We start from the raw sequence: 27423 nt of genomic DNA on the forward strand, positions 1-27423 counted from the left end.
CTCTAGTAATATGATTACGACCAGGAAATTAGTGTTGATAGAATACTACCAGCTACCACCTACTTTGAATTTTTTTGTTTTTAATTTGAGAGAGAGGAGAGAGAGAGAGAGAGAGAGAGAGAGAGAGAAAGGGCAGAGGGAGAGGAAGAGAATCTTAAGCAGGATCCACCCTGGGATCATGACCTGAGCTGAAATCAAGAGTCAAATGCTCAACAGACTGAGCCACCCGGGTGCCCCAGATCTTATTTGAATTTTACCGGTTGTTCCACTTATATCCTTTTCCTGAGTCAGGTTCCAATACAGGGTCATGATCCCACATCACACTTAGTTGTGTCTCCTGTAATTGAAGACAGCTTCTCAGCGTATCTTTGACTTGAATGATCTTGACACGTGAAAAGCACCTGCCAATTTTTTTGTAGAATGTACCTCATTTGGGTCTGATCTTTCTTCATTCAGGTTTTGTCTTTTGGGTAGAAATACCCACAAGTCAGTCATGCATGTCCCTTCAAGAAGCCCACAATATGTCCCTTTGCTGGTGCTGACTTTTCTCTTTATTTTTATTGAGGTTTCATTAGTATACCACAGAAGGTACATTTTAAAAAATGTTTTATTTATTTTAGAGAGAGAGGCAGAGAGAGAGAGAGAGAAAAAAATGCAAGTGGGGGAGGGGCAGAGAGAGAGGGAGACAGAATCCGAGGCAGGCTCCAGGCTCTGAGCTCTCAGCAGAGAGTCCTACCTGGGGCTTGAACCCACGAACCATGAGATCATGACCTGAGCTGAAATCCTAAGCTGAAGTCGGACTTAACGGACTGGGCTACCCAGGAGCCCTTAGAAAGTACATCTTTAAAGTGTAAATTTTATGTTTGGAAGTGTATACATTTGCTGGTGATCTCTTTCATTTGGCTAGGTGGTGTCTCAGGTTTTTCTCCACTGCAGTTACTATTTTACCTTTGAAATTAGTGTCTCGGGGAGAAACTTTGCAGCTCCGTAAAACAACAAAAAAAGTCCGTGCCAGTTCTCACACTTTTGCCCGCTATTTTTAGCATCCATGACTTTTGTCTGCAGGTTTGTGTAGGCTGCCAAAAGGGAGATGTTCTATTTCCATTTATTCACTGGAATTCTGGTCTAAAGATAAACTGTCTCTTCTCCCATTTTACTCATACCCTCCCTTTTCTTAAGTTTCTGAAACGGTGTGTGTTATTACCGAGTGGAAAAATGCCGGACAGTTTAGCATATGTCTGTTTTTGTTTTTTTTTTTTCCTAATGATTATGTTTAATGGTTTTAATTGGAGACGTGTAATGCCGGTCTGTGTACTGTGTCGTCCGCATTATCTAACAAAAAATTTTTAACGTCTATTTATCTTTGAGAGAAACAGAGTGAAAGCGGGGGAAGGGCAGAGAGAGAGAGAGACACAGAATCCTAAGCGGGGTCCAGGCTCAGAGCTGTCAGCATAAAGGTCCACGCGGGGCTCGAACCCACGAACCGTGAGATCATGACCTGAGCTGAAGTCCGAGGCTTAACCGACTCAGCCACCCAGGCGCCCCCATTTTTTTTCCGAATGTTTTCCTCCGCAGGATCTAAAGCAGCTAGGCGCCCGGTGCTCCCGGCGCTTCCCGCGCTCTCCGGTTCCCGGCATCCTCTGTGCTCCTCCTTCCCCCGGCATTCCCTGCGCTTCCCGCGCTCTCCTGTTCCCGGCATTCCCCGCGCTCCCCGTTCCCGGCGCTCCTCGCGGCCGCCGCCCTCCGCACGGCGAGCCCCGCCCAGGAGGCGACCGTTAGCGCGGCCGGGGCCTGAGCGCCTGGTTCCGCCCACGCGGCCGCGCTATTGGGCCTAGCGCCGTGGCCGCTAGCGCTGCGCTTCGCCGATTGGCAGCCTCCGCAGCCCGCTCGGCGGTCCCCCCAATGCGGGGTGGCCGCGCGCAGGGATTGGCCGCGAGCCGCCAAGGCCCTCCCTCTGCTCGCCCCGCGCGGCAGGCGGGTCCCGCCGACCGGAGAGAGCTTGGGCGGCCTTTCTAGATAGCGGTATCCGTGGCGGTAGCGGCCAGGCCGTGAGGGTCTCCCTGCTTTGGTCGGGCTGCGGGCAGCTCGGGCAGGCCGCGGGTGCTGGAGGTAGGTGCGGGGCGCGAGGGGCGCCCCGCGGGGTCGGGGCGGGCGCTGCGGCCTGCACGAGGGTGCGCCCTTCCCTTCCCTCCTTCTCGGGCCGAGGGCTAAGGGCCCGGGCAGCGAGGCGGGGCGGGGCGGGAGGGCGCGAGGCGGGGCAGCCACGCGGAGTCCCAGCCTTTGTGAAGCATCATGGCCGCGGGCCTCAGAACGCGAGGCGGAGGTCCCGCCGTGGGGGGTGGAGGGGGGGCGGGCCCCAGGCCCAGGTGACGCCGACTCCGGTCGCTCTCCCGCGCGGGTAAACAGCCCGAGTGTAAAGAGGCCCCTTGCCCTGTGGGCCCGAAGGTGTAGCGTCGCTTTCAGGCGGGAAAGGTATGAACAAGAGTAGTGTTCGCCCAGGACCCTGCCGGGTGTAACAGTTTGGGAAATCTGAAAAGTCGCCCAAGTCTTTTTCTCCACCAAATGCTCATGGATTGAGTGTCACGTAGATGGATGGATTGTGGTTGTGTTGTAACAATGGTCGTGGTAAAAATAAACGGAGCGGGGCAACCTGTTGATAGTGATACCTGTCAAGTATCATTCGATGGACTTGGGTTGCTCATGGTAGGAATTTGATTTGCTCTTCTGCATGCTTGCATGTACCTTGTTATCTGATGCACGGCAGTCCAGGCTAGGGCTGGTGACTGTGAGGACAACCACCAGGTGGAGACCCTCTGTTTCCTGGCCGCAGACTGGACTCCCAGTCACGGGGCTTTTGGCAGACTGGCCCAAACCCTGCCGCAGGCTGTCACTCACCAAAGAGAGTGAATGGCCAGTCAGCGGTGCGCCTGTGAGTACAGGATGTGAGGTCTGTTAGAGGATGACAAAAGGAATGGATGAGGTCATACTGCTGCTGGGTTGGGCGGGAGGCTGCAGTGTGAGAGGCTTGACCGAAAGGCAGCAGCCCCAGCATTGTACATCACAGCTGCTGCCTTGATGGCCACCCCAGCAAGTGGACTTCAGTGAAGGGTGCTATCCAAGCCTGTTGGTTTTACCCTATGTGCCAGGGATCCAGGGGAGCCTGCTGCGAGTCTCCTGATGGCTCACAGTCCACTTGGCAAGCAAGGTTTACGTCCATGTGTTCAGTCAGCTGAAGCAGTAGTGGGGCTGATGGCAGGAGTCACTCTTTGAGCCCCTTTACGGCCAGGCACTCTGTAGGGCACTTCCTGGGGATGATTTTATAATCTGACCATGACCTTGGGGGTAGGAAGCCTAATTTCACTGGTTTGCCTGGTCTTGGTCCCTCATAGTAGTTGCCCTCCCCTTTTTGGTGGTCTCATCCAGGTTCCTGGCTTTAATGCCCTCTTCCTGACATCTCCCATTGCCTTCTCCAGCCCAGGCCTCCTTTCTGAGCTGCTGCCTCTTCCATGTCTCCATGTATTACTTTGATGTCAAATAGCCATGTCCAAAAACCAAACCCTGATCTTCACCCACCCCACAACATTTCTCATGCTGCCTTCATCTCCTCAATGCATGACAGCTTTGTTCTTGAGTTTAGAGTCACCTGGATTCCTCTCTTAGGCTTCCGTGCAACACTCAGGACCATTTCTTAACACCTCCATCTTATCATGCTACTCTGAACTGCCTGGTGAGCCTCTTAGTTCTTCTCTTTGCTCTCACCCTTGCTCTTCCCTCTACTCACCCATGGTAGTTTTTCTGGACACAGAATGGTACTTTTAAACTGTAAGATAGTGTAAAACCAAGGAAGTGAGGAGGGGAGCCACCTAGCCTGGGTTGTAAAGCAGCTTCACTACTTTCTAGCTGTGTGACCTTGAGCAAGTTGCTTAACCTTTCTGTCTTTAACCTCTCTCCGTGCTTTGTGAGAATGCCTAACACTCTTAGAACAGGGCCTGGCTGAGGGTTGGCTGCCACTGCTGTCCTTGGATCATGTGACCTCGCTGCTCGGACCCTCCTGTCCAGTAGCCCATCTCTCAGGATAAGGGCTACAGTTCTTGTCTCACTCCATCCTTCAGTACACTGCTTTTACCTGCACTTCTGCCCCAGGGCCTTTGTTCTTCTCTGTTACCTGGAACATCCCCTCCTCCCACCCACCTAGCTCACTCTCTTCTGCCTACAGATGGACTCTGGCTGTGCAGCCTTCAGTCTGCCCTTTCTGAAACTGCTTCCCCTCCCCCAACTCCTTGCTTTGTTTTCTCTGGAATACTTCTCACCTTTTCTTGGTTGTTTGTCCATCTCTCCTGCTAAAATGTGAGCTCTGTGGGGCAGAGATTTTGTCCATTGTGTCCTTAGCATCTAGAATGGTTACATGTGCCACATGGAAAGCATTCAGCAAACACTTGTTGAATGAGTAGAACAAGCTTACTAGAGGAAAGTAAGGAACTTACCCAAGACTGCTCCATTGTGAGCTCTGAACCTTGAGCTGCTGCCCACCCCCTCCCCCCCCCCCCCCCCAAGGGCTGGGCAGGCTTTCCTGATCTCCCAGGGAGAAAGAACGGTCTCTTTCTCTACAGCTCTCTGACTCCACCTTCTGTACCTCTTCCAGGGTCATTATCATCTTTGCTTTGTGCTTTGATCCTGGCAGCTGCTTGGCCTTATAACATGGTGGCAGGTGTCCTCGTCCTGTACCACCCATTGTTTTCATCCCCCCTCCCCCTGCCATTTTCAGCCCCGAGAAGCACAGATTGGTTCTTGATCTGTGTTCTGTAGTACTGAACATGCTGACCTGTCTGTCCTTCTCTGAAATGATCTTTGTTGGTTGCCAGGAGACTGGCCTTATTCCACTTGGTGCTCCTCCTGCCTGTTCGGTTGTAGCCACCTTAGCGTTTACCGCAGGTCTGTGTCTTGTTATCCACATGCTGTATTCCCTTGATCTTTAGCACCTTTAACAGATACACCTTTGGGGGAAGTCTCATTAAATTTCCATTGAATTCAGAAATGTAAGGACATCTTAGAATCTAGGAAACAAGAGTGACAGCTCAGTGGTCATGGCCCTTCCAACTGCATCCAGGCGGTGGGGACCTTGTTTCTTTTTCGTGGTAGTACATCCCTTAGAGTAGATGGCCAGTGAATATTGATTGAATGAATTAATTAAATCTAAACAAATCTCTGGTTTTTACGTTGCATCACCTTGAAACTACAACCACCACGCTCTAGTCCTTCACTGTAAACTTCTTAAATGTGTGATGTCTGCTGTCTTCTGTTCTATCTGTGCAGCCAGTCAAGCTGCCCTGGGTGGGCATGGGCATGCATGTGCATATCTGCACCCATATGCATGGCATGTTCATGCGTGTGTGTGTCAGCATGGCGTGGGAGTGTGTGTGCATACACATTTGCGTCTGCACGTGCTTTTCCTGCTTTGATGTCTGGCCCTCCCGCGGACCTCTGGGTTTTTGGATTGTCCCTCTGACCTGCCTTTTCATGTCATCCGTTTTGTTGTCCTTTCTCTGAAGGGAAGCTTCCCAGAGTGGCATCCTCAACCCTCTTCTTGGTCTATGTTGCTTCTCTGGGCAGCCTCTCTCCTGTGATTTTGGCAACTACCACCTCGATGATGTGTTCTGGCCTTCTGTTTCTGGGCCAGTCACAGTTGCAGAGCTGCCGCCTCAGACCTGTTGGACAGGTCTGCCTGGAGGTTCCGTCCATTCTCCTCTGCAGGCTTCTGCCTGAATACTGGAACACGGGGGACCCTCCAGGAGAGAAGCCTCATTCACCTTCAGTTCCCTCTTGTCTCTGCTCTCCACCTCTGCACGGTCAGCAGTGTGGTCAGTTCTGTGTCTTCACTGTTCTTGAGGGCTCCAGCCCTGTCAGCAGAGCCTCTTTCACACCTTTGTCCTCTGGCTTGGAGGACTGCCTTCTATGCCTTGGGCATAGGCACTGGGCCTGGCACAGCAGTCAGTCCCCTTTTTCAAATAGGGACTGAGTTGTGGTGTGTGAATCACTTGACCCTTGGTGGCTCCTTACTGCCCCCAGGATGGAGCCAGGCCCCAGATGGCACCCAAGACTTCCTGTGCCTTGGCTCCAGCTGTCTCCTGAGGCTCCCCCGACCGACCCTGGCCAGGTTCCCTTCCCCACAGCCACCACCCCCTCCTCTACTGGGAACAGAACCATGCCACCTCTGGCGACCTCAGCACGCTGCATCACTGTCCCGGTCCACGTGCCACCTTGTGGGCCCAGGAGAGCCCTGGGGTCCCTGGGTAGCAGAGCGCCTGGCCGTATCTCTGAGGCCCTAGTGCCGCAGAGTTGAGCTGAGGGTCTCGCACTCGCCCTCTGACTGACCCAGCCCTAGCAGGTGAGTGGATCCATGTCGCTCTGATGGCCAGAGGGAGGCCACACACCTTATGTGTATTCTGGAAAGGGCAGCCTTGCACCGCGAGCTTGCTTACCTAATAAACTGAGTTAGGGGAATGCTGCGGTGAAGTTTAGCCTAGTTTTTTAAAATCTTTTTTGAGTGTTAAGATAATACTGTTTTTGTGCTTCTGAAGTAGGAATTACAGTGGACAATTAATATATTTAACTTTGGACTTAAATTATAATTTAGGTTTTGAAGGAAAAGCATAGAGCTAATTTGTTTCGAAGCCTAGAAGGTTCTCTAAGGCAGTAGTATTTTAAGTTCTTTACTACACTGTTAATAGCACTTGGTTCTCAGTGCCAGTGAAGCAGAAGGTTTCTGTCATTTTGTGACGATGTTTTTAAATCTCTTTGCAGGTGGAAGAAGAAAGGTGCCACTTTGGCATGAAGACAGACTCGCTTAGTCGTCAGTCATTTAAGCTGAGTGCATTGTGATTTCCAATAATTGAGGCAGTGGTTCTAAAAGCTGTCTACATTAATGAAAAGAGCAATGTGGCCAGCTTGACTAAGCCGCCAGCGTGTGCAGCGCGGGCAGGACGGTACCCGGGTCTCAACGGACTTGTGCATGTTAGCTGTATAGATTTATGTAAGGTTTTTTAAAACTCTGGTCTTTTAAAATAGTCTTAACCACTTTTACTATGGAGACATATGAGAGTCCCTCTCCTCTCCCGCGTGAGCCCGCAGGGGAAGCAGTGATGGAGAACCGAGCTTGCCCCCTCCAAGCGCTGCCCCGTGAACAGTCTCCACCACCTCCCCTGCAAACGTCCAGTGATGCAGAGGTAATGGACGTTGGCTCTGGTGGTGATGGACAGGCCGAATCCCCTGCTGAGGACCCGCTCAACTTCTACGGAGCTTCTCTTCTCTCCAAAGGATCCTACTCTAAGGCCCGCCTCCTCATAGACCCGAACTGTAGTGGCCACAGCCCGCGCACCGCCCGGCACGCACCTGCGGTCCGGAAGTTCTCCCCTGACCTTAAGTTGCTTAAGGATGTAAAGATTAGCGTGAGCTTTACCGAGAGCTGCAGGAGTAAGGACAGGAAGGTGCTGTACACAGGAGTGGAGCGCGACGCTCGCGCAGATTGCGGTCTGGCCCTTAGCCCTGTCAGTGGAGACGTGCATGCTTGTCCTTTTGGCGGGAGTGTTGGGAACGGGGTAGGCGTAGGGGGTGAGAGTGCTGATAAGAAGGATGAGGAGAATGAGCTGGATCAGGAAAAGAGAGTGGAGTACGCAGTGCTCGATGAGTTAGAAGATTTTACTGACAATTTGGAGCTAGATGAAGAAGGAGCAGGCGGGTTCACGGCTAAAGCAATCGTGCAGAGAGACAGAGTGGATGAAGAGGCCTTGAACTTCTCCTATGAGGTATGTCGGCGACCCCTCCTTTGGAGCACTCTTAGCAAAACCCAAAGAGAGGTGTTGGGAACTGCAGCATCTTTTGAAAGCTGATGTTGCAGAGAAAAAAACAAAAACAAAAACCCGTATGAGGTGGAATGACGTTAATGTGGAAAAGAAAAAGCCGTAAGAAGTCCAGGTTTTTAAGTTTTCCAAAGGTTTGGCTGAGCAGTCGACCTTGTACTCTATGCAACCTGAGTTGGAAGGTGTTGCTGAGAAGCACTTCCTGGTGGGATGTGCACCTGTATCAAGCATCAATCATGTTGGTTGCAGTTGTCAGTTTCATCCTGTTTGTTTTTCAGATGATCACTCAACATAAAGGTATACCGAGGCCCCACTTGAGAGTGCCTCATTTCTGTGTCTGTTCTCACTAATGCTGTTAAATTTGCCTACGGTACAGGAACGCGGGCTCCGGGGGCCATGGTGTCTGAACAGCATGTTTTGCAGGATGATTTTGACAACGATGTTGATGCTCTGCTGGAAGAGGGCCTTTGTGCTCCCAAAAAGAGGCGAATGGAAGAGAAATACGGAGGAGACAGTGACCATCCGTCTGATGGAGAGACAAGTGTGCAGCCAATGATGACCAAGATTAAAACAGTGCTAAAAAGTAAGTCAGCCGGTTAGAAAGTAGTGTGTTTGCGGGACAGCAGAAGTGTAGGTTTGAGAGCCCTCGGGTGCCAGGTGGTGGTCTGGGCAGTGGGCACTTATTTGATGGAGGACGGCCATGTCTGATGAAGGGGAAACAGATAAGACACAAGGATGTAACAGATGCATGACAACCCAGGGGCAGGTTGGGGTGTCTGCTGTGGATACACACCACAGAGCAGCTGGTGTTGTGGAGAGGAATGGGGAGGGCACTTCTGATGGGGTGAGGAGGAGGGAATGTTGTATGCTGGGAGATGACAAGATAGGCAACTAGAGGGTGTGGAGGCCGAGGCCAGAGGCAGGTACAGCACTATGGCAGGGGATGGTTGCAGTCTGGGTTCTGGATTCAGTAGAGGCAAAGGTATTCCGAAGCTGCACTTGGTTTTTGGGGGTGGTGGAGGGAGTTGGGAGGCACCCAGTGACATGCTTGTGCTGCTGCTTTGCCAGTGTGGTATAAGTATAAGAGAAGTCGGTGTCAGTTTCTAGCATTCCTGGCCTGGAGGTACCTGTGAGTGTCCAGGTGGAGATTAGGCAGTGGAAAGGGGCTGAACAGATGCGTGGGGACTTGGGCACACAGTTGAGACCTTAGGCTGGGGGCCGGGTTGCAGAAAGTGGCCTGGTGTGATGGGAGGAAATTGAGGGGTCGGTGGTGTCCTGTCTCTGACTACAGAGTGGACGTGTCAGCAGTGCTGGCTGCTGGCACGTGTCTGCCTGGGTTAGCTAGTGGTTGGAACAGGATGGGTGTTGGGTTTATCATCTGTAGATGGGGATAAGCCTAGGGCCTCAGCTTCTGGGAAGAAGGGGTGTGGGGGCAGTCTTTACTTCGGTGCCTCCGGAGATTTGCTTTGTACTCTTTTCTGTGGTTTCAGCAATCTGAGCAGAGAAAGTCCTGTTCATCCTGAGTGGCCCACAGGTTCACAATATGCCTGTGACTGCAGGCATGCCACTTGGCCTGCCTGCACTGGGCAGTCCTGTACCTTTCTCTCTGCAGCCTTCTCCACCTCACCCACCTGGCAGCCTGCCCCATAGTGCAGCTTCCCAGGAGCTGCAGCATGGGCCTCATGCTCACAGGCGGCGTGTGAGCTGCATGTGAGCTCTTCAGATGGCTGGGCCAACTTTATGACTGCTGGTTGTCACAGATGAGTGATCCAGGTGCACCTGCCAGTAGTGCCATGTATTGCCATGTTCTGGTATCAGGTCAGGGATTAGCACTGCCGGGTGGGGACCTGGCACTGGGATACCACTCCCTTTACCATGAGAGTCCCTGGTGCCATTTTATTGTATGTATATTTTTTAGATTTCATTTGCTTTTTTCCTTTTGTTTCTAAATTTCTTACTTGCACCCAGTACCTGTAAGATAATTAAGTTTCCGTTGAATCTTTGTGCTTTTCCCAGTAACCAGGCCTGTCAGTGGCAGATGTCAAGTGGGTAACAAGTCTTGAGTCTTTTTCTGTGACTGCATGTTTACATGCTTTAGCAAGAACTGATTTAGAAATTTATGAATTGTGTTTCACATGCTAGTGAGAGCATGCAGCTTAGGTACAATGAAGGCATGTTATCCAGTCACAGGGAGCAGTGGTCGACAGACATGCAATTTATTAGCAAAGCTAACCCAGTCCCTGGGGTGCCTCTGGCCACAGCCAAGGCAGGCAGTGAGGAATTAATGCCCTTGATGCCCACAGCTGTGCAGGCAGCAGCTGAGGCTATGACTTGTGTCTTATAGAATCTCATCCCAGGCTCCTTCATGCACCACATGCTGTTCTAGGTCTAAGAGTACAGCAGTGAACAAGGTGGACAGCTTCCTGTGTTGAGGAGGAACTTAGGTTCTATGGGTTAGAGCTATGTAAACACAACAATTGAGAGCAGAGTTTCATGCATAGGAGGTGCTGAGCAGCAGATGGGGCTGAGACAGGCTCTGAGGAGGGCAGGGTACTCCCCTACTCTCCTAGTTCTTCGAGTTTTTTTTCAATACTTGGTTGGCTTTACTGTTCTCATCTGCTTGTAATTTTGAAGACTTCCATAACTCGGAGAGTTTTTGAAGTGATTGTGGGATGTTCTTGTTTTTATGTAGGTCGTGGCCGTCCTCCTACGGAACCGTTGCCTGATGGATGGATCATGACATTCCATAACTCTGGAGTCCCCGTGTACCTACACAGAGAGTCTCGGGTGGTCACCTGGTCCAGGCCGTACTTCCTGGGAACGGGAAGCATACGGGTAGGGGATGCATCAGTCATGAATTTAGTCTTGTAAGTTTGCAGACTGAACACACACACGTTGCACTTGCATCGTAGCCAAGCAGAGGCAGGTGGAAGGCATCGGATGTTCAGACCTTTGGGGTCATCCTTGTAATCTGTGTTGCAATTTCACTATCCGCAGAAACATGATCCTCCTCTGAGTAGCATTCCCTGTCTGCATTATAAGAAAATGAAGGATAATGAGGAAAGAGAGCAAAGCAGTGAGCTTGCCCCCAGTGGGGAAGTGTCCCCTGTCAAGCCGCTGAGCCGATCTGCGGAGCTGGAGTTCCCCCTGGAAGAGCCTGACTCCATGGGAGCTGACTCAGGGCCCCCTGATGAGAAGGACCCACTGGGGGCTGAGGCTGCCCCTGGGGCCCTGGGGCAGGTGAAGGCAAAGGTCGAGGTGTGCAAGGATGAATCAGTTGGTAAGTTTCCTTCCTTCCTTGTTGATTGGGACCCATCTGCAGGGATGTGGCTATATTCCACTCCTTCCCTTCAATTACATTCCTACTGCTGAAGGCCACTTGTTCCTAGTTACGTTTGTGAGGAAGGGGCTTCTGGGGACCTGTGTCCACTCTTACGTGGCTAGAAAGGTGCGTCTCCCTGATCTTAGAACCCACCTGGTCTGCAGGCCCCACATGGCCAGTGCTGCCACAGAGGTGGCTACAGTCAGTGCAAATCGGCCTTTTTCTCCAGTCACTATTGTGACCTTTCCTGAAATTCTGGTTTTTCAGCAGGATGTGCTCTCCTGGCATTGTTTTGATTTACCTTGATGGGCTCAGAGTGAGCTTCGTCAATCCATGGACTCAGCACTGGGGGATGACCACTATTCTGTGGACATTTCCTGCTTCAATCCCACTATTGTTTTTGGCTGTGTTGGTGTTTCTCTTCTTTTTTTGTGTGTTTTTTAGCCTAGGCCTCCCCATTCAGTTTCTTTTTTTTTTTAATGTTTATTTTTGAGAGAGAGAGAGAGACAAAGTGAGAATGGGGAAGAGGGAGAGAGAGAAGGAGACATAGAATCCGAAGCAGGCTCCAGGCCCTGAGCTGTCAGCGTAGAGCCTGACGCGGGGCTCGAACTCATGAACTGAGAGATCATGACCTGAGCCAAAGTTGGCCGTTCAACCGACTGAGCCACTTAGGCGCCCCTAGGCTTCCTCATTCAACTCTTAGTTTGTCTCTATAGTGGTGGCAGATCCGTTTCAGCCCACCTGCTGAATCTCATTTCAAAGGAGGACTTTGTGTTTTTGAGGATTTTTGGTAATTGCTGTTTGGATATTGTCAGTATTGCTGCCCAGCCTGTCTTGTAACTCTTATGTATGAGGAGCCTAGAAGAGCTGGGGTCAGGGGAGCACCACTGCTGAAGAAGGGGAGGGTGTCTCAGAGAGGGGTGGCCTCTGTGGAGAGAGGTGTCTGGGGAAAGACAGGGTGTGTCACTAGCCCCCAGCTTCCCCAGTGGACAGACTGCGTTCTCCCCACACCTGCCTGCCTGCTGTCTCCCTCCTTATCCACGTCAGCCTCCCCTGTCTTCTGTCCGGGTGCTGGAGCTTTTCTCAGGACCTGGCTGAAGGGAGCTTTTGCTTTCAGCCTTTATCGTAGAGGTTTTTTTCTTCATACTATCTTTTAGGCACACATAACACCTGAATGTGTTCCTGTTTTTTTGAAAACACCTGCCTTTCATTTCTAATTTCATTCCCATGGGAGAGGTTGACCAGTTGTACTTGTTGGCAGACTCACTTCCCTGCATTCACATGTAAAGAAATATGTGGTTTTGGTGCATAATTAAGTAGGTGCAGGTACGTTGTTTCACAGCTTTGTGTTTTAACCGTATATTCCTCAGTCTTCACACATGGAACTCCTCCCTCCGCTTCCACCAGCACTGCTCTTTGGGCTGGCCATGAGCCATGACAGTCCCTGCCTCAGGGCTTACACTTGAGTAAGAAACCAGTTAGGCTGACGTGATTCTCTAGGATGTCCTGGGAGGGAGAGGGGTAGTGGGTGCAACAGTAAAAGCAGGAGGCCCCTGGGAACTTCACTGAGTGGGGTGGGTGGTGAACAGTGGGGATGGGGCAGGGACTGTGTGGGGCGAGGCATGACCAGTGCCAAGGCCCAAGCCACCTGCCTGTGTTGCTGAGTGTGCTTGGGGCCAGGGTGCCGGAGGGGAGAGTGCAAGGTGTGCACTGGGTGCATAGCGCTTTGGCTGCTGTGGTACCTGTTTTGATACAGGGAAAAAAGGCTTGAAGGCCATCTGATTTTTTGTTTGTTTTTAAAACTTTTTCTTTTTCTCCTTTTTTCTTATTGTTCTTGTTCCAAATAAACTAAAAGAGCATCCTAGAGGTTTGTAACTTGAGTAATTTGAGGAGCTGCCAGAGTGAAGGGACCTGATCCTTTGCTTTCTTTGCTCTTTGAAAGGAAAAGTGAAAGAATGGGGATGGTGTGGTGGGACCTGTTTGATGGGCAGCCCGTTGCTGCCCTACTCAGTGGGCAGAGAAAACATGACTCTTATGTTGGAAATTAGCAATTTTGTTCTCTGGTAAATCCGCACAGATCTTGAGGAATTTCGGAGCTACTTGGAAAAGCGTTTTGACTTTGAGCAAGTCACTGTGAAGAAATTCAGGACTTGGGCTGAGCGGCGGCAGTTTAACCGAGAAATGAAACGGAAACAGGCGGAGTCTGAGAGGCCCATCTTGCCAGCCAATCAAAAACTCATCACTCTGTCTGTGCAGGATGCACCCACAAAGAAAGGTGAGTTGGGGCTTATAAATTTTATCATTGGCAGATTGATTATACTGTTGTTTTTCACTTGATGGTCTTAGAACATATGCTTTGTGTGTGAATTGCGTTTACTTCAAAGCTTATGTTTACCCTATGAGTGCAGAGGTGCACTGTGTTCATGGTGGTGAGCCCCTAATTGTGAGGCCAGGTCCCAAGTGCTAGCTTGCGGCAGGTCCTCATGCTGTTGCTGAGATAGGCCTTCTTGTCACAGAGTTTGTCATTAACCCCAACGGGAAGTCCGAGGTCTGCATCCTGCACGAGTACATGCAGCGAGTTCTCAAGGTCCGCCCTGTTTATAATTTCTTTGAATGTGGTAAGTTTGACCTCCCCCATCTCAGCCCCAAAGAATCCTACACCTTGCTGGGGTCATGGCTGGGAGGCGGGAACTGACCATTAGCCCCACTCTTTGGGATAGGAGTGAAAAGGCAGGGCAGGGAGAAGGGCTCTGCAGGTGGGCAGGTCATTTTCACAGTAGTGTGCCCCTTCTGAGGGCCAGTGCTTCTGCTTCCCCTTCCGTTATCCATGCTCCTTCCACCCCCACTTTCTGTTCATTCCTTGCTCCAAGGAAGGCCTCCCTTGCTGTGTTTCCACCTGCCCCCAGGTGGATGGAGTGGCCTTAGGCCTGCACTTCCCACCAGCTGTCTCCTGTGGCCATCCTCATCACACCTTTGTGACAACCAGTTTGTCCTTTTCTTGGAAGTCTGAACCCAGGAGTCACGCATTATTTTTCATGTTGTTTCTTTGACTTAACTGCATCTGTATGTCTCCGCTGCTCACAGCCCTCTGTCCATCTTTCATAGACATTGATCCCTATCCTGGCTTGGCCTCTGGCCTCGTGTTTCCCCTCCAGCTTACGAACCCGTAGTCTCCCATTTCCCAAAATTTTCCTGGCATGCTCTTTGCCTGCTGACCAGCCCTTGGCCCTGTCTCCATGCCTCGGGAGCCCCTGTCTCTGCCCTCCAGCAGCAGCCCTGACCCTGCCTTGTCTTTTGGTGCCAGCAGATTGTATGTATACGTGCTTGCATGCTTTTAATGTCTTGGCAAGTGTTTTTAAAGCAATAATTTTAATTTTAAGAGAACCCAAGTGAGCCTTTTGGTGCCTCGGTGACCATTGATGGTGTGACCTATGGATCCGGAACTGCAAGCAGCAAAAAACTTGCGAAGAATAAAGCTGGTAATGTGCCTATTTGGGTGTCAGAGACCCATGCTACCTACTGTGTCTGCCTCTCCCCTTAGCTGGGGAGGGCTGGGGGTAGAGCAAATCCATTTTATTCATGTAATCATCTACCTTGGTTTTTTAAAAGGATGTGCTCTTTGGAAAAGACTCAAGTAGAGGAAGTAAAGTGTGAGAAATAAAAGTAGAAAATGCAAACCTCTGCTCGGTGGAGGCTGGGCCAGAATCTTCCAACCTTGTCCCCACCACTCACAGAGCTGACTAGGCTGTGCCTAGCACGCATACTAGAGCGGGTTTGTATTTAAACTGAGCAAAACGTGGGCATCTTAGGAGACGACAAACAGGTGGAAACGTATGCAGTCAGCATTCTCCTTGAGTGGTTTTGACATGTGCGAGGACGATTTCCTGAGTCCTTCAAACCGCCATTCATTGAACATAGCCTGTCAGATCCCTGGGAAGGCCTATGTTTCTGGTTAAAATGGAAACCGTTCTGCCTCACCATTAGCATTACTTGACCTCTTCTTGGGAGTAGAGCACATTGCATGGTACATGTTGGGTGTACCCAGACACGCGCCCACAATTCCATTCTTGAGGTTTCTCTGTTGTGTCTTCCAAAGCATGAAGCATGTTGGTTTATCACATTCTCACCAGGTCTCGAGGGTGGTGAAAGTGCTTTTGCTCACATGACTCAGAATTTCCTTTGGAGTTGCTTTCTTTGGTGATGTATGCTGAGGATGATTGGGAGAATACGTTACTTTCTATCATTTCGTCACGGGTTCTCCCTCAAGGCCTGCTGTCCATTTTAGGCAGAAAACTGACAAAAGCCTTTTTCAGCTCAACAAACTGGTGCTGCTAAGGTCATGGGGCACATAACCAGCAGAGTGGGGCTCATTGTGGGAGTGGAAACGTCCTGGCAGTGGGGCTCTGCTTTCCCCATGTGCAAGGATCCACTTCTCTGCCCAGACCCCAGCTGCTCTCTTGATACCTCACTCGGATGTCTTGCCAGCACCTACAACTCTACAGGGTCAGACTTTTGCCCCTCCCCTGTTCTGCAGCACCCCCCACTTCCCCACCCCAGTGGTGAGTGGCAGCCCTGCTCACGCAGAAACCTGTGCTCAGCGTTGAGTCATCCCTCTGCTCCATCCTGCAGATGCTTTCTCCAAAGTATCTGTCCAATCGCTCTGCTTTTCCCTGCCACACTCAGCAGCCTGCTCACTCCTCAGGCCTCGCTGCCTGGCCTGCTACAAGTACCCCAGGGCAAGAGTACACACAGCTTGGTGTGGCTTACAAGGCTGCCCACAGTCTTAACGCTTGTCCCACGGCCTCCTTTGTTTAGGATGTGCACCTCCCGTCCTCTGCTCTCCCTGCCTGTGAAGTGCTGCTTGCTGTTCCCCAGGGCCCTTGCTTTCCTCTGAGCCGTGGGTACTCTGGCCCTACACAGGAGTCAGCATGTAGCTTGCTCTGGAGTTAGGAAGCAAGCTGGGCCTGAGCCCTCACCCTTGGGGTTTTTCTTTTCATAGCCCGAGCTACGCTGGAGATCCTTATCCCTGACTTTGTCAAACAGACCTCTGAGGAAAAGCCCAAAGACAGTGAAGAGCTTGAGGTGAGTGTTGTGATCCTGCCCTGTTTGGAGCTGTGGTCCCAGTGCAGGGTCCGCACCCCACCCTCCTCACTAGTGCAGGTTATGCTTACGGATTTAGTCACCCAAGCTCTAGGTGATTTTGTTTTGTTCATATTTTATAAAAGGGGAAACTAGCTTGTCTTTGTGCAAACAGGGGGAAAGGTGTTATTTTTGTCAGAGATTTTTGTCCCGTGTCTTGCAGTGAGTGGTAAAGAATGTGCATAATAAGTGTATACGGGAGTTCATCAGCTCTACCCTGACTGGAGATCCATGGTGAGAATGAAACTTTGAGACTGTCTGTAAAAGTTATGCTGTTCTTTGTATTAAGAACTACTTAAAACTACTTGTGAACTTTCTTGGGTAAATATGATAAAATGGATATTTGTAGTAAGGGCTTCTCAAATTCTGAGGAAGGTGTTCTTTTTTATAAGTTCATTAAAAAGATTTTTTTTTAAGTTTATTTTAGAGAGAGAGGGCATGAGTGAGGGACAGAAAGGGAGAGAGAGAGAATCCCAAGCAGGCTCTGTGCTGTCAGTGCAGAGCCCAATGTGGGGCTCAGACTTAAACCATGAGATCATGACCTGAGCCAAGATCAAGAGTCGGATGCTTAAGCAACTGAGCCACTCAGAAGCCTCTCTAACAGTTTTATTGATATGTAATTTATATACCATGAGTTTTGCTCTTTTAAACCGTACTGTTGAGTGGATTTTTGTGTATTCAGAGTTGTACAATCATCGCTTGCAGTGTTCTAATCTTAGAATATTTTCATCTCTCTGGGAGGAAACCCCATACCCATTAGCAGTCACTCCTAATTCTCCCTGTTCCTTGCCCCTCAACTCCTGGCGACTACTAATCTCTCTGTCTTGATGGATTTACTAGTTCTGGATACTTCATACCAATGGAATCATATGACATGTGGTCCTTTGTGACTGGCTTCTTTTATTTACCATGCTGTCTTAGCTGTAGGTTTTATCAGATTGAGGAAATTTCCTTCTGCTCTTGGTTTGCTGGGAGTTTTTTTTAGGAATGGATGTTGGATTTTGTCAGATGTTTTTCCTGCTTGTACTGAAATGATCGTCAGGTTTTTGTTTTTTACTTTAGTCATGTGGTGGTATATTGCATAGGTTTTTGAATGTTAAACCCACCTTGGATTTCTGGGATAAATCCCACTTAGTCATGGTGCACGTAAGTTTGATGTGTTGCTGGATTTAGCGTGCTGGTATTTTAAGGACTTTTGCAGCTATGTTTATAAGGAATACTTGTCTGTAGTTTTCTTGTGATGTCTGGTGTTGGTGTTGGGGTAATACTGTCTTTACAGAATGAGGTGGAAAGTGTTCCTTTCTCTACTATTGGTGTGGAATATTTCGTGAAAGGTTGGTAGTAATTTTTTAAACATTTGATAGAATTCACCAGTGAAACCATCTGAGTCCAGACTTGAATTTGTCTGAGGTTAGTTAATTACTAATTCAATCTTTTCACTTTTACCTCTGTTCAAATATCCTATTCCTTTTTGAGCTGGTTTGGAAACTTTGGATTTTTATAGGAATTTTTCCTTTTGATCTAGACTAATTCTTTGGCATACATTTATTCATAGTGTTCCATTATGATCCATGTTGTTTTGGTAAGTTTGTGCTGCTCCTGCTTTCATTACTGATTTTAGTAGTTGAGTCCCTCTTTTTTTCACTTGGTCAGTTTAAAGTTTGTCAGTGTTGTTGATCTTTCAAAGATCTAACTTCCGGTTTTGTTGATTTCCCCCCCACCCCCACAATAGCTTTGTTACTGTCTGTTTCATTTATTTCTGCTGTAGCCTTTGTTTCCTTTCTTCTGCCAACCTTAGGTTTAGTTTGTTTTTCTTTTCTAGTGTCTTCAGAGTATTGATTGGAGATCTTTTCTTTTTATTCCATTTAATTTTATTATTTATTTATTTATTTATTTTGAGAGAGAGAGAGAGTACACACGAGTAGGGGAGAGGGGCAGAGGTAGAGAGTGTGAGAGAGATTCTTAAGCAGGCTCCATGCTCAGGGCTCAATCCCACAACCCTGGGATCATGACCTGAGCTGAAATCAAGAGTCAGGTGCTTAACTGACTCAGCCACCCAGGTGCCCCCTGAGATCTTCTTTCTAAATATTGGAGCTTGGGCTATAAATTTTTTTCTATGTACTACTTTAACTGCGGCGCATAAGCTCTAGTATGTGTTCTATTTTTTGTTCACCTCAAAGTGTTTTTCTCATTTCTCTTGTGGTTTCTTCTTGAACCATTGGTTATTTTAGGAATGTCTACTTTCCATCTATTTGTGAATTTCCCAAATTTCCTTTAGTTATTGATCTTTAATTCCAGTGCGGTTCAAAAACATAGTTTGTATGATTTCAGTCAGTCTTTTAAATTCATTGAAGTTTGTTTTATGACCTAACATACGATTTGCCCTAGAGAATGTTTTATATGCAAGTGTACTATGGAGTGAACCAGATGCCTGTTAGGTCTAGTTGGTGTATAGTGTTATCTTCCTTTGTTGGTCTTCTGCCTAGTTCTTCTATCCGTTCTTGAATGTGGGTATTGGAGTCTTCTGCTGTTGTTATTGAATTATAGCTTCTTTCAATTCTGTTTTTGCTTCATGTATTTTGGGGCTGTTGGTAGCTACATATATGTTGGTGGTATTGGGAGGTAATTAGAAATGTATGTTTGGTCTTTGTTCTTGGTTCCTGGTGCAGAGCTTCTAATGTAATACAGTACATTAATGTGTTTTTTGTCCTCATTTTTTTAAAAAGCTGCAGCTTGATAAAGGTGAATGTTTTTTGTTATTTTTAACAGACTCCTTTTTTTAAGATTTTTTTCCTATTTATTTATTTATGAGAGAGAGGGAGAGAGAGAATCTCATGAGGGGCAGAAAGAAAGGGAATCCCACACAACAATGACAGTGCAGAGCCCGAAGTGGGGCTCAAACTTGCCTGAAGCCGCGCTCAAACTCACGAACTGTGAAATCATGACCTGAGCCTAAGTCAGATGCTTAACTGACTGAGCCACTCGGGCACCCCTTAACAGGCCCCTTTCAACCACATCTGAGTTTATGTTAATGAAGTAGCTTTTGGACCATTCCTTTGGGTGGGAGCTGGTTGCCCAGGGAATTTACCATTTAATTAGAGGGTTGGGACTTTCAGGGGCCTCCCCCTCCTGTGTGTTTGGGGGGAGGCACTGGATGTTGAGCTAATTGCTAATGGCCAATGAGGTAATCAGTTATGCCTGTATAGTGAAGCCTCCATTAAAAAACTCTTAACTGAAGGGGTTCAGAGAGCTTCTTGGTTGATGAACACATTGAGATGCTGAAAAGATGGCAGGCTCAGAGAAGGCATGGAAGCTCTGTACCCCTTCTTTTATACTTGCCCTATTTATTTTTTCCATCTGGCTGTTTCTAAGTTATATCCTTTTGTAATAAAGCAGGGCTATAGGAAGTAAAACGGAGGAAGGGTTGGGAACCGCCAGTATATAGCTGCTCAGTCAGAAGCACAGGTGACAACCCGGACTTGAGGTTAGTGACAAGTGGTGGCAATAGTCTTGTAGGACTGAGCCCTTAATCTGCAGGATCTGCTCTAACTCCTGGCAGTTAGCATTAGAACGGCTTGGTGTGGAAATGCATTCATTTGGTGTCACAAGTGTTCAAACCAGAAGTCAGTTCTATTTAATGTTTATAATGGTTATGTCAGCTTGATGGATGGACTCTTTGTCATTATTAAATATCCTTTATCTTTAGTAACAGGTTTTGTCTTAGTGTCTTAGAGTCAGTTTTCTCTGATACAGTCATTCCTACGTTTTTTTTTTTTTTTAATTTTTAATATTTGCTTATTTTTGAGAGAGAGACAGAGTGTGAGCAGGGAGGGGCAGAGAGAGAGGGAGACACAGAATCCAAAGCAGGCTCCAGGCTCTGAGCTGCCAGCACAGAGCCCATTGTGGGGCTTGAACTCACGAAGCATCAGATCATGACCTGAGCTGAAGTCAGACGCTTAACTGACTGAGCCACTCAGGCGCCCAGTCATTCCTACTTTCTGAATGTCTTTCCATCCTTTTACCTTTAACCCATTTGTGTGTTTGAACCTAAATTGTGTTTCTTCTACACAGCATAAAACTGGGTTTTGTTTCTATGCATTCTGTCAAATCTCTGCCTTTTGATCAGAGTTTAAATCATTTGTTTTTTAAAGATTTTATTTTTAAGTAATCTCTGCACCCAATGCAGGGCTTGAATTTACAAGCGTAAGATCAAAAGTCACATGCCCCACCAAATAAGCCAGCCAGGTGCCCCTTTTAAATAAAGTTAATCAACTTTTTTTTCTTTTTGGAGGGGCCTTAGTCAGTTGAAATGTAACTACTGATAAGGTAGAATTGATATATACCATTACACTGTTTGCTTTCTGTTTTATGTCTTTTTGTTCCTCAGTTCCTTCGTTACTGCCTCTTCTGTTGTAAATACTTTCTAATGTACCGCTTTAATTCTCTTGTTTCTTTCACTGTATATACATATACTTTTAAACTTTTTTAACATTTATTTATTTTTGAGAGACAGCGTGAGCAGGGGAGGGGCAGAGAGAGAGGGAGACACAGAATCTGAAGCAGGCTCCAGGCTCTGGAGCCTGACGTGGGGCTCGAACTCACAAGCTGTGCGATCATGACCTGAGCCGAAGTCGGACACTTAACCAACTGAGCCATCCAGGCGCCCCTCCCTGTATATTTTTAAGTTATTTTCTTGGTGATTGTCATAGGGTATAACAGTAACATCTAAACTGAAAACAATCTAGTTTGGACTAATGCCAACTAACTTCAGTTGCATATAAAAATTTTGCTCCTATAGCTCTATTTACCGTCACCTTTATGGTTATGTTGTCACAAATTACCTCTCTGTATGTTTTGTGTCCACAAACATGGATTTATAATTATTGTTTTACGTAGTTGTCTTTAAATCTTTTTTTTTTTTTTTAATGTTTATTTTTGAGAGAGACAGACCGTGAGTAAGGGAGGGTCAGAGAGAGAGGGAGACACAGAATCCAAAGTAGGCTCCGGGCTCTGAGCTGCCAGTACAGAACCTGACACAGGGCTCGAACCCACGAACCGTGAGATCATGCCTTGAGCTGAAGTTGGATGCTTAACCGATGGAGCCACCCAGGTGCCCCTAAATCTATTTTTTTTAATGTTGGTTTATTTTTTTCTTTTCTCTTTTTTTTTAATGTTTATTTTTGAGACAGACAGAGCATGAACGGGGGAGGGGCAGAGAGAGAGGGAGACACAGAATTGGAAGCAGGCTCCAGGCTCTGAGCCATCAGCCCAGAGCCCAACGCGGGGCTCAAACTCACGGACCGCGAGATCGTGACCTGAGCTGAAGTCGGACCCTTAACCGACTGAGCCACCCAGGTGCCCCAATATTGGTTTATTTATTTATTTTTTTTTTTTTAAATTTTTTTTTTCAACGTTTATTTATTTTTGGGACAGAGAGAGACAGAGCACGAACGGGGGAGGGGCAGAGAGAGAGGGAGACACAGAATCGGAAACAGGCTCCAGGCTCTGAGCCATCAGCCCAGAGCCCGACGCGGGGCTCGAACTCACAGACCGCGAGATCGTGACCTGGCTGAAGTCGGACGCTTAACCGACTGCGCCACCCAGGCGCCCCAATATTGGTTTATTTTTGATAGACAGAGACAGACTGCTAACGGGGGAGGGGGAGAGAGAGGGAGACACAGAATCCAAAGGAGGCTTCAGGCAGAACCTGATGTGGGGCTTGAACTGACAAGTTGTGAGGTCATGGCCTAAGTCAAAATTGGAGTCTGAGTCAGCTGAGCCACCCAGACGCCTCTATATAGTTGTCCTTTAATTCAGAAAGGAAAAGCAGAATTAGAAACAATATATGTTTATATTGTCTTTTGTTTACCGTAGTTAGCTTTATTTTTTGTAATGCCCTCAATTTGTTTATGGTCTACAGTGTCCTTTTATTTTGGCCTGAAGGCTCTTCAGTATTTCTTGGAGGGCAGTTCTACTAGCTGTGGATTCTCTCAATTTTTGTTTATCTGAGAATGTCTTAACAATTCCCTTTTAAAAAAAATTTTTTTTAAATGGTTATTTTTTGAGAGAGAGAGAGAGTACGAGTGGGTGAGGGGCAGAGAGAGAGGGGGAGACAGAATCTGAAGCAGGCGCCAGGCTCTGAGCTGTTGGGACAGAGCCTGATGTGGGTGCTCAAACCCACGAACCATGAGATCGTGACCTGAGCTGCAGCTGGACGCTTAACTGACTGAGCCACCCAGGTGTCCCTTAATGATTCTCTTTTTGAAGCATAGTTTTGCTGGCTGGGTATAGAATTTTTTTTAAGTTTATTTATTTACTTTGAGAGAGAACCAGGGAAGGGCAAAGAGAGAGGGAGAGAGAGCAAGAATCCCAAGCAGGCTCCACACTCAGTGCAGAGCCCTGTGCGGGGCTCAAAGTTAACAACCGTGAGATCGTGACCTGAGCCAAAATCAAGAGTTGGACGCTTAACTCACTGAGCCACCCAGGCACCTCTGCATATAGAATTCTTAGTTGACATTGTTTTTCTTCATAGTGGTGATCTGTCTGCCTTCTGGCCTCTATAAGGAATGAGAAATCGGCTGTTAATCTTACTGAGAATCATGTTATTGATGAGTTGTTTCTCGTACTGTTTTCAGATTTTGTCTTTGGCCTTTGACAGAAATGTGTAGGTATAGATTTCTTTAGTTTATTCTTTTTGGAATTTGTTGAGCTTCTTGGATACGTAATGTTTTCCATCTTTAAGAAGTTTCAGCCTTTATTTTCTCATAATTTTTTTTGCCCTTTAGTATCCTCTTTTTCTGGGAATCCCATTATAGGTAACCTAGTACACTCATGGTATCCCACAGGTCTATGGGGCACTGTTATTTATTTATTTATTTTCTTTGTCTTAATTGATAGTCTGGTGAGATACTGTTCTTATGCTTTCCTTTAATTCTTTAGATGTGGTTGTTGGTTTTAGTTTTTTGAGCATATTATAGCTGGTTTATTTTATTTACTTTTTAATGTTTATCTTGAGAGAGTGTGCAAGCATATGCATGAGCACTTGAGCGGGGGAGGGGCAGAGAGAGAAGGAGAGAATCCCAAGCAGGCTCCAAGCTGTCAGCGCAGAGCCTGATGTGGGGCTTGATCCCACGAACTGTGAGATCATGACCTGAGCCAAAATCAAGAGTTGGACCCTTAACTGACCAAGCCACCCAGGTGCCCCTCCTCAAGGATGGTTTGTATTGACTACTTTTCTTCATCTTGTATGGCATATACATTTGTGTTTTAGTTCATGTCTCGTTAAACCTGGGCATTTTAAATAATGTGGCAACTGTGGATATCAAGATTACCAGTTAGAGGACAATTTTTTTTTAAAAATATTTATCATTTTTGAGAGAGCACAAGCAGGGGAGGGGCAGAGAGAGAGGGGGAGACATAGAGTCTGAAGCAGGCTACAGGCTCTGAACTGTTAGCACAGAGCCTGATGCAGTACTCAAAGCCACTAACTACAAGATCATGCCCTGAACTGAAGTCAGACCCTTAACCGACTGAACCACCCAGACATCCCAAGGACATATTTCTTGCCTCACAGCTCTGGAGACTGGACATCTAAACTCAAGGTGTCAGCAAGGTTGGTTTCTTCTGAAGGCTAGGAGAGAAGATCTCTTTCAGGCCTCTCTCTGTTTGGAGATAACAGTTGGAGATAACTGATAACAGTCCTTCTCCCTGTACTGTGTGTTTGTTTCTGAATCTGTTTATAGGGACAGTAGTCATATTGGATTAGGGCCCACCCTAATGACCTCATTTTAACTTGATTATGTCTGTAAGGACCTTATCTGCAAAAAAGGTTATATAATGAGTTACTGGAAGTTAGGATTTCAGCCTATCAATATGTGGGTGGACAGAATTCAACCCATAATAGTGTGACTTTCCTAGACAATTTTGTGAAATCCAAGTCAGAGATTTCCTGACATAAATCAGTAAGTCTCCCAGCCTTTGCTAGGGGGCTCTTTATGCATGTTGGGGTCACCTTTAATGCTCTAGTAGTTGACATTGTGCCTTAGCCTTTACTTCCTTCCCACTTGCACAGAGCTTCTGAGTCAATCAGGAGATTTGGGCCTTCCCAGGTCTTTCCTGGGCATGCAAGTGGCCACCTAGATCTCCAGACAGGTTGGAGCTTTTCAAAGCCTCTTAAGGGCATCTCATTCTCTAGCTTTTCCTTTTATGTTTTCTGACCTGCCTCTTGCTTGCCAGCTGGTATCCCAGCCTCAGGCAACTGCAGTATGAAACAGTTGCCACTGATTATTTTTGATAGATTTCCTGGGGAATTGGGCTGTTTTCACCGAATGAACTCTGAGTTGGGTCGCATAAAGGCAAGTTTTACAATGAGCTTTTCTGTAGAGCTGCCACATGGACCAGACAGCAGTGGTTCTCTGGGCTTGGGGTGTTGGGGAACCAGTTTGCCTTCTTCAGTGAACCAGCCTTGCTGGTTCCCAAGGCTACCACAGAGCTGGGAAGAGAAGACAGGAATGGGCCAAATTTTATAAATAAAATGCTACAAAGCTTATTGTTCTTAGCAAAATTCAGCCATTTTTTTTCTTGAATAAATGCTCCCCAGATTGTTGTCTTTAATTTCCAGAATTCTGAAAAAGTTGATTTTGACAGTTTTAGTCAGTGTTCTTGTTGATCCTGTGGAGGAGCAAAATTTGGAGGTTTTTTTATTCTGTCACCCTAGAACTGGTATAGGCTGCATTTAAAACTTTTTTTCAAAAACAAAAAAGAGAAAATATAAAACCGTATTCACCTGGGTGACTCAGTTGGTTAAGTCTGACTTCAGCTCAGGTCATGATCTCATGGTTTCAAGCCCCACATTGGGCTCTATCAGTGAGGAGCCTTCTTCTGGTCCTCTGTCCTTTCTCTCTGCCCCTCCCCTACTCGTACGCGTGCACACTCTCTCAAATAAATTGACGTTAAAAAAACTAAACATTTTTTCCAATCTTTTTAGACTGAGACTATTCTAAAATATGGTAAAGTGCCCATGGCAGTTTAAATTGCACTCGGGTGTCTATTTTTTGTGCTTTATTGTCATAGATGGGCCATAGACAGATCACAGAGCCCACTCAGCAAACAAAATCTCAAAAAGGCTAGCTCCTCCAGGAAAAATCACATTTTCAACTTTATTTCTCAATAACCTAACTGTGGAACAGTGGTTGTTCAGGGAGGCTTCCAAGGCATGTTGGAGAACTTGTTACCTACACCTCTACCCATAGCTTGCCAAGGCCCTTAGGATTGGTTGTTGCAGTTGATGATGCATGGGCTATATAGGTTGCACGCCACCATTCTCTGATACGGGGTAGCAGAAACTGGAAGGGGTAGCTATGGTTCTGGTGCTGGGAGTCAGCTTGGCCTAGGCAAGCAGGGGATGTGCGGCTCCAGTAGCCTTTTTGGAAGATGGAGCTTTGCTTTGTCATAGCAGCTCATCTGAGTAGCCTCTGCTGTTGCCCAATGCGGTGGGGATGGGTGTCTTACCTGTCTAAGCATGCAGCACCCACGCCCCACTGCCTGTGGCTATTGTGGTAAAGTTTAAAGTAACTCAGTAAATTATAGTTGATTTAAGAAATTTTTGACATGTTGAGATAATGGAAAATTCTCCAGGGTTAGTACAGCAAGTGTTAGGAACACCTGGTTTCAAGGTAAGATCCAAGCTGGTCTCCGTTTAGTGTTGTGGCCTCTAAGATACCAGCATCTGGCTTGGTTGGTTATTAACTGAATGAATTAGCATTTCAGTCCAGTTTTTAATCTGAAAGTCTCTGTGCTTACTGTTGGCTTTAGTTCACTTTTGTATTTGGCACCATTGTAGTTCCCTAAGCAGGGACCTCCCAGTTTCATTCTGGCCAGCTTAGGGACCCAGGGGTGTTCCATGGCTCTCCCAGCCTTGTGTGTTGAAAAGTGGTCTGTCGCTCCAGTTACCTGCTCTGTCCCAGCTGCTTTTTGCAGTCCCACCACCTGCATGTGGCCTCATGTGGCTGTCTGGTGGTATACACTCTTTGAGGGCTACAAGCTTGCCCCAGGCTGTGATGTCAACCCTGTCTCTTCCTCATGTTTGGTGGTCAGAGACTGGTGGTTACCTCTTCTCTAGAGTGCCTGGTTTTGATGATGACCAGCTGGCAGTCTTTGTGCTCAGTTCTTTCATTTTCCACCTTTCCTCCTGCCCTGTACAGTCTGCAAGGTCATTGTGGCTGCACCCTTGTCCCTGGAGCCTTTTACATCAGCACCTCTAGTGAGGCATCTGCTGTGACAGAGACTGCAGGTTTCTGGAATTTGTGCCTCAGGTTGTGCTGGATAGTAGTAAGATTCAGGATCTGGCCATGTACTCTGGGGCTCTTCTGGAAAGTGAGGGATCTTTCCAGAAATAACATCAGAAAGTAGCCTGAGAGGGGTGCCTGGGTGGCTCAGTTGGTTGGGTGTCCAACTTCAGCCTAGGTCATGATCTTGCTGGTCCCCAGTTCTGGCCCCACAGCAGGCTCTGTACTGACAGCTCGGAGCCTGGAGCCTGTTTCGGATTCTAGGTCTCCCTCTCTATCTCTGCTCCTACTCCACTCACACTCTGTCTCTCTCTCTAAAAAATAAATAGACGTTAAAAAATTAAAAAAAAAAAAGAAAAGGCAAGCTTGAGAGAGGAGGTCTTCCCAGGTAGAGGAGGCTATGTGGGCAGCTCGGAAATCCCAGGTATAAAAGTTCCCTTGTACACACAAGGGACTTTTTCATGTTGGTTCTCAAATTCTCTGACACCACTAGGTGTCTGCAGCTTTGCTCAGTTCTTACACTATTTACATGGAGTTGGCTCAGTTCCAAAAGACTGCCCACACTTCACATTCCAGCCACAAATGGGGTGCGCAGGCCACCCACATTGACCAGCCAACTACAGATTCAGGGATTTCCGTGACTTCCCTTGGGTTCATTAATTTGCTTGAATGAGAACTTTTTTAGAATTTGCTCTCAGAACTCAGGGAAACTCCTTACGTTTACTGGTTTATTATTAAGAATACAAATGGACAGCCAGATGAAGAGGTGCTTAATCATGGTTGGTCTTTCTGGTGACCAGCCCCCTCATGAAGCTGTCTA

At 47.5% G+C, this 27423-nt stretch overlaps 1 protein-coding gene across 3 annotated transcripts in view; it reads left to right on the forward strand.

Moving 5' to 3' along the window:
* Positions 1-1826: 1826 nt before the first annotated feature.
* The window catches only part of DGCR8 (DGCR8 microprocessor complex subunit), a 36597-nt gene continuing 11000 nt past the window's right edge, over positions 1827-27423 (forward strand). The window contains exons 1-10 of one of the 3 annotated variants that reach the window (XM_045459248.1): positions 1953-2109; positions 6067-6385; positions 6802-7802; positions 8280-8439; positions 10549-10691; positions 10854-11136; positions 13256-13453; positions 13695-13796; positions 14559-14657; positions 16178-16260. In XM_045459248.1, the coding sequence (XP_045315204.1) occupies positions 7083-7802; positions 8280-8439; positions 10549-10691; positions 10854-11136; positions 13256-13453; positions 13695-13796; positions 14559-14657; positions 16178-16260 (1788 nt within the window). In that variant the 5' untranslated portion in view covers positions 1953-2109; positions 6067-6385; positions 6802-7082. Of the gene's footprint in view, positions 2110-2319; positions 2473-6066; positions 6386-6801; positions 7803-8279; positions 8440-10548; positions 10692-10853; positions 11137-13255; positions 13454-13694; positions 13797-14558; positions 14658-16177; positions 16261-27423 lie in introns of those variants that run through there. The other 2 variants (XM_045459250.1, XM_045459249.1) reach the window with 2 other exon arrangements.

This window comes from Leopardus geoffroyi, chromosome D3 (genome assembly GCF_018350155.1).
Source record: "Leopardus geoffroyi isolate Oge1 chromosome D3, O.geoffroyi_Oge1_pat1.0, whole genome shotgun sequence".
NCBI lineage: Eukaryota > Metazoa > Chordata > Mammalia > Carnivora > Felidae > Leopardus > Leopardus geoffroyi.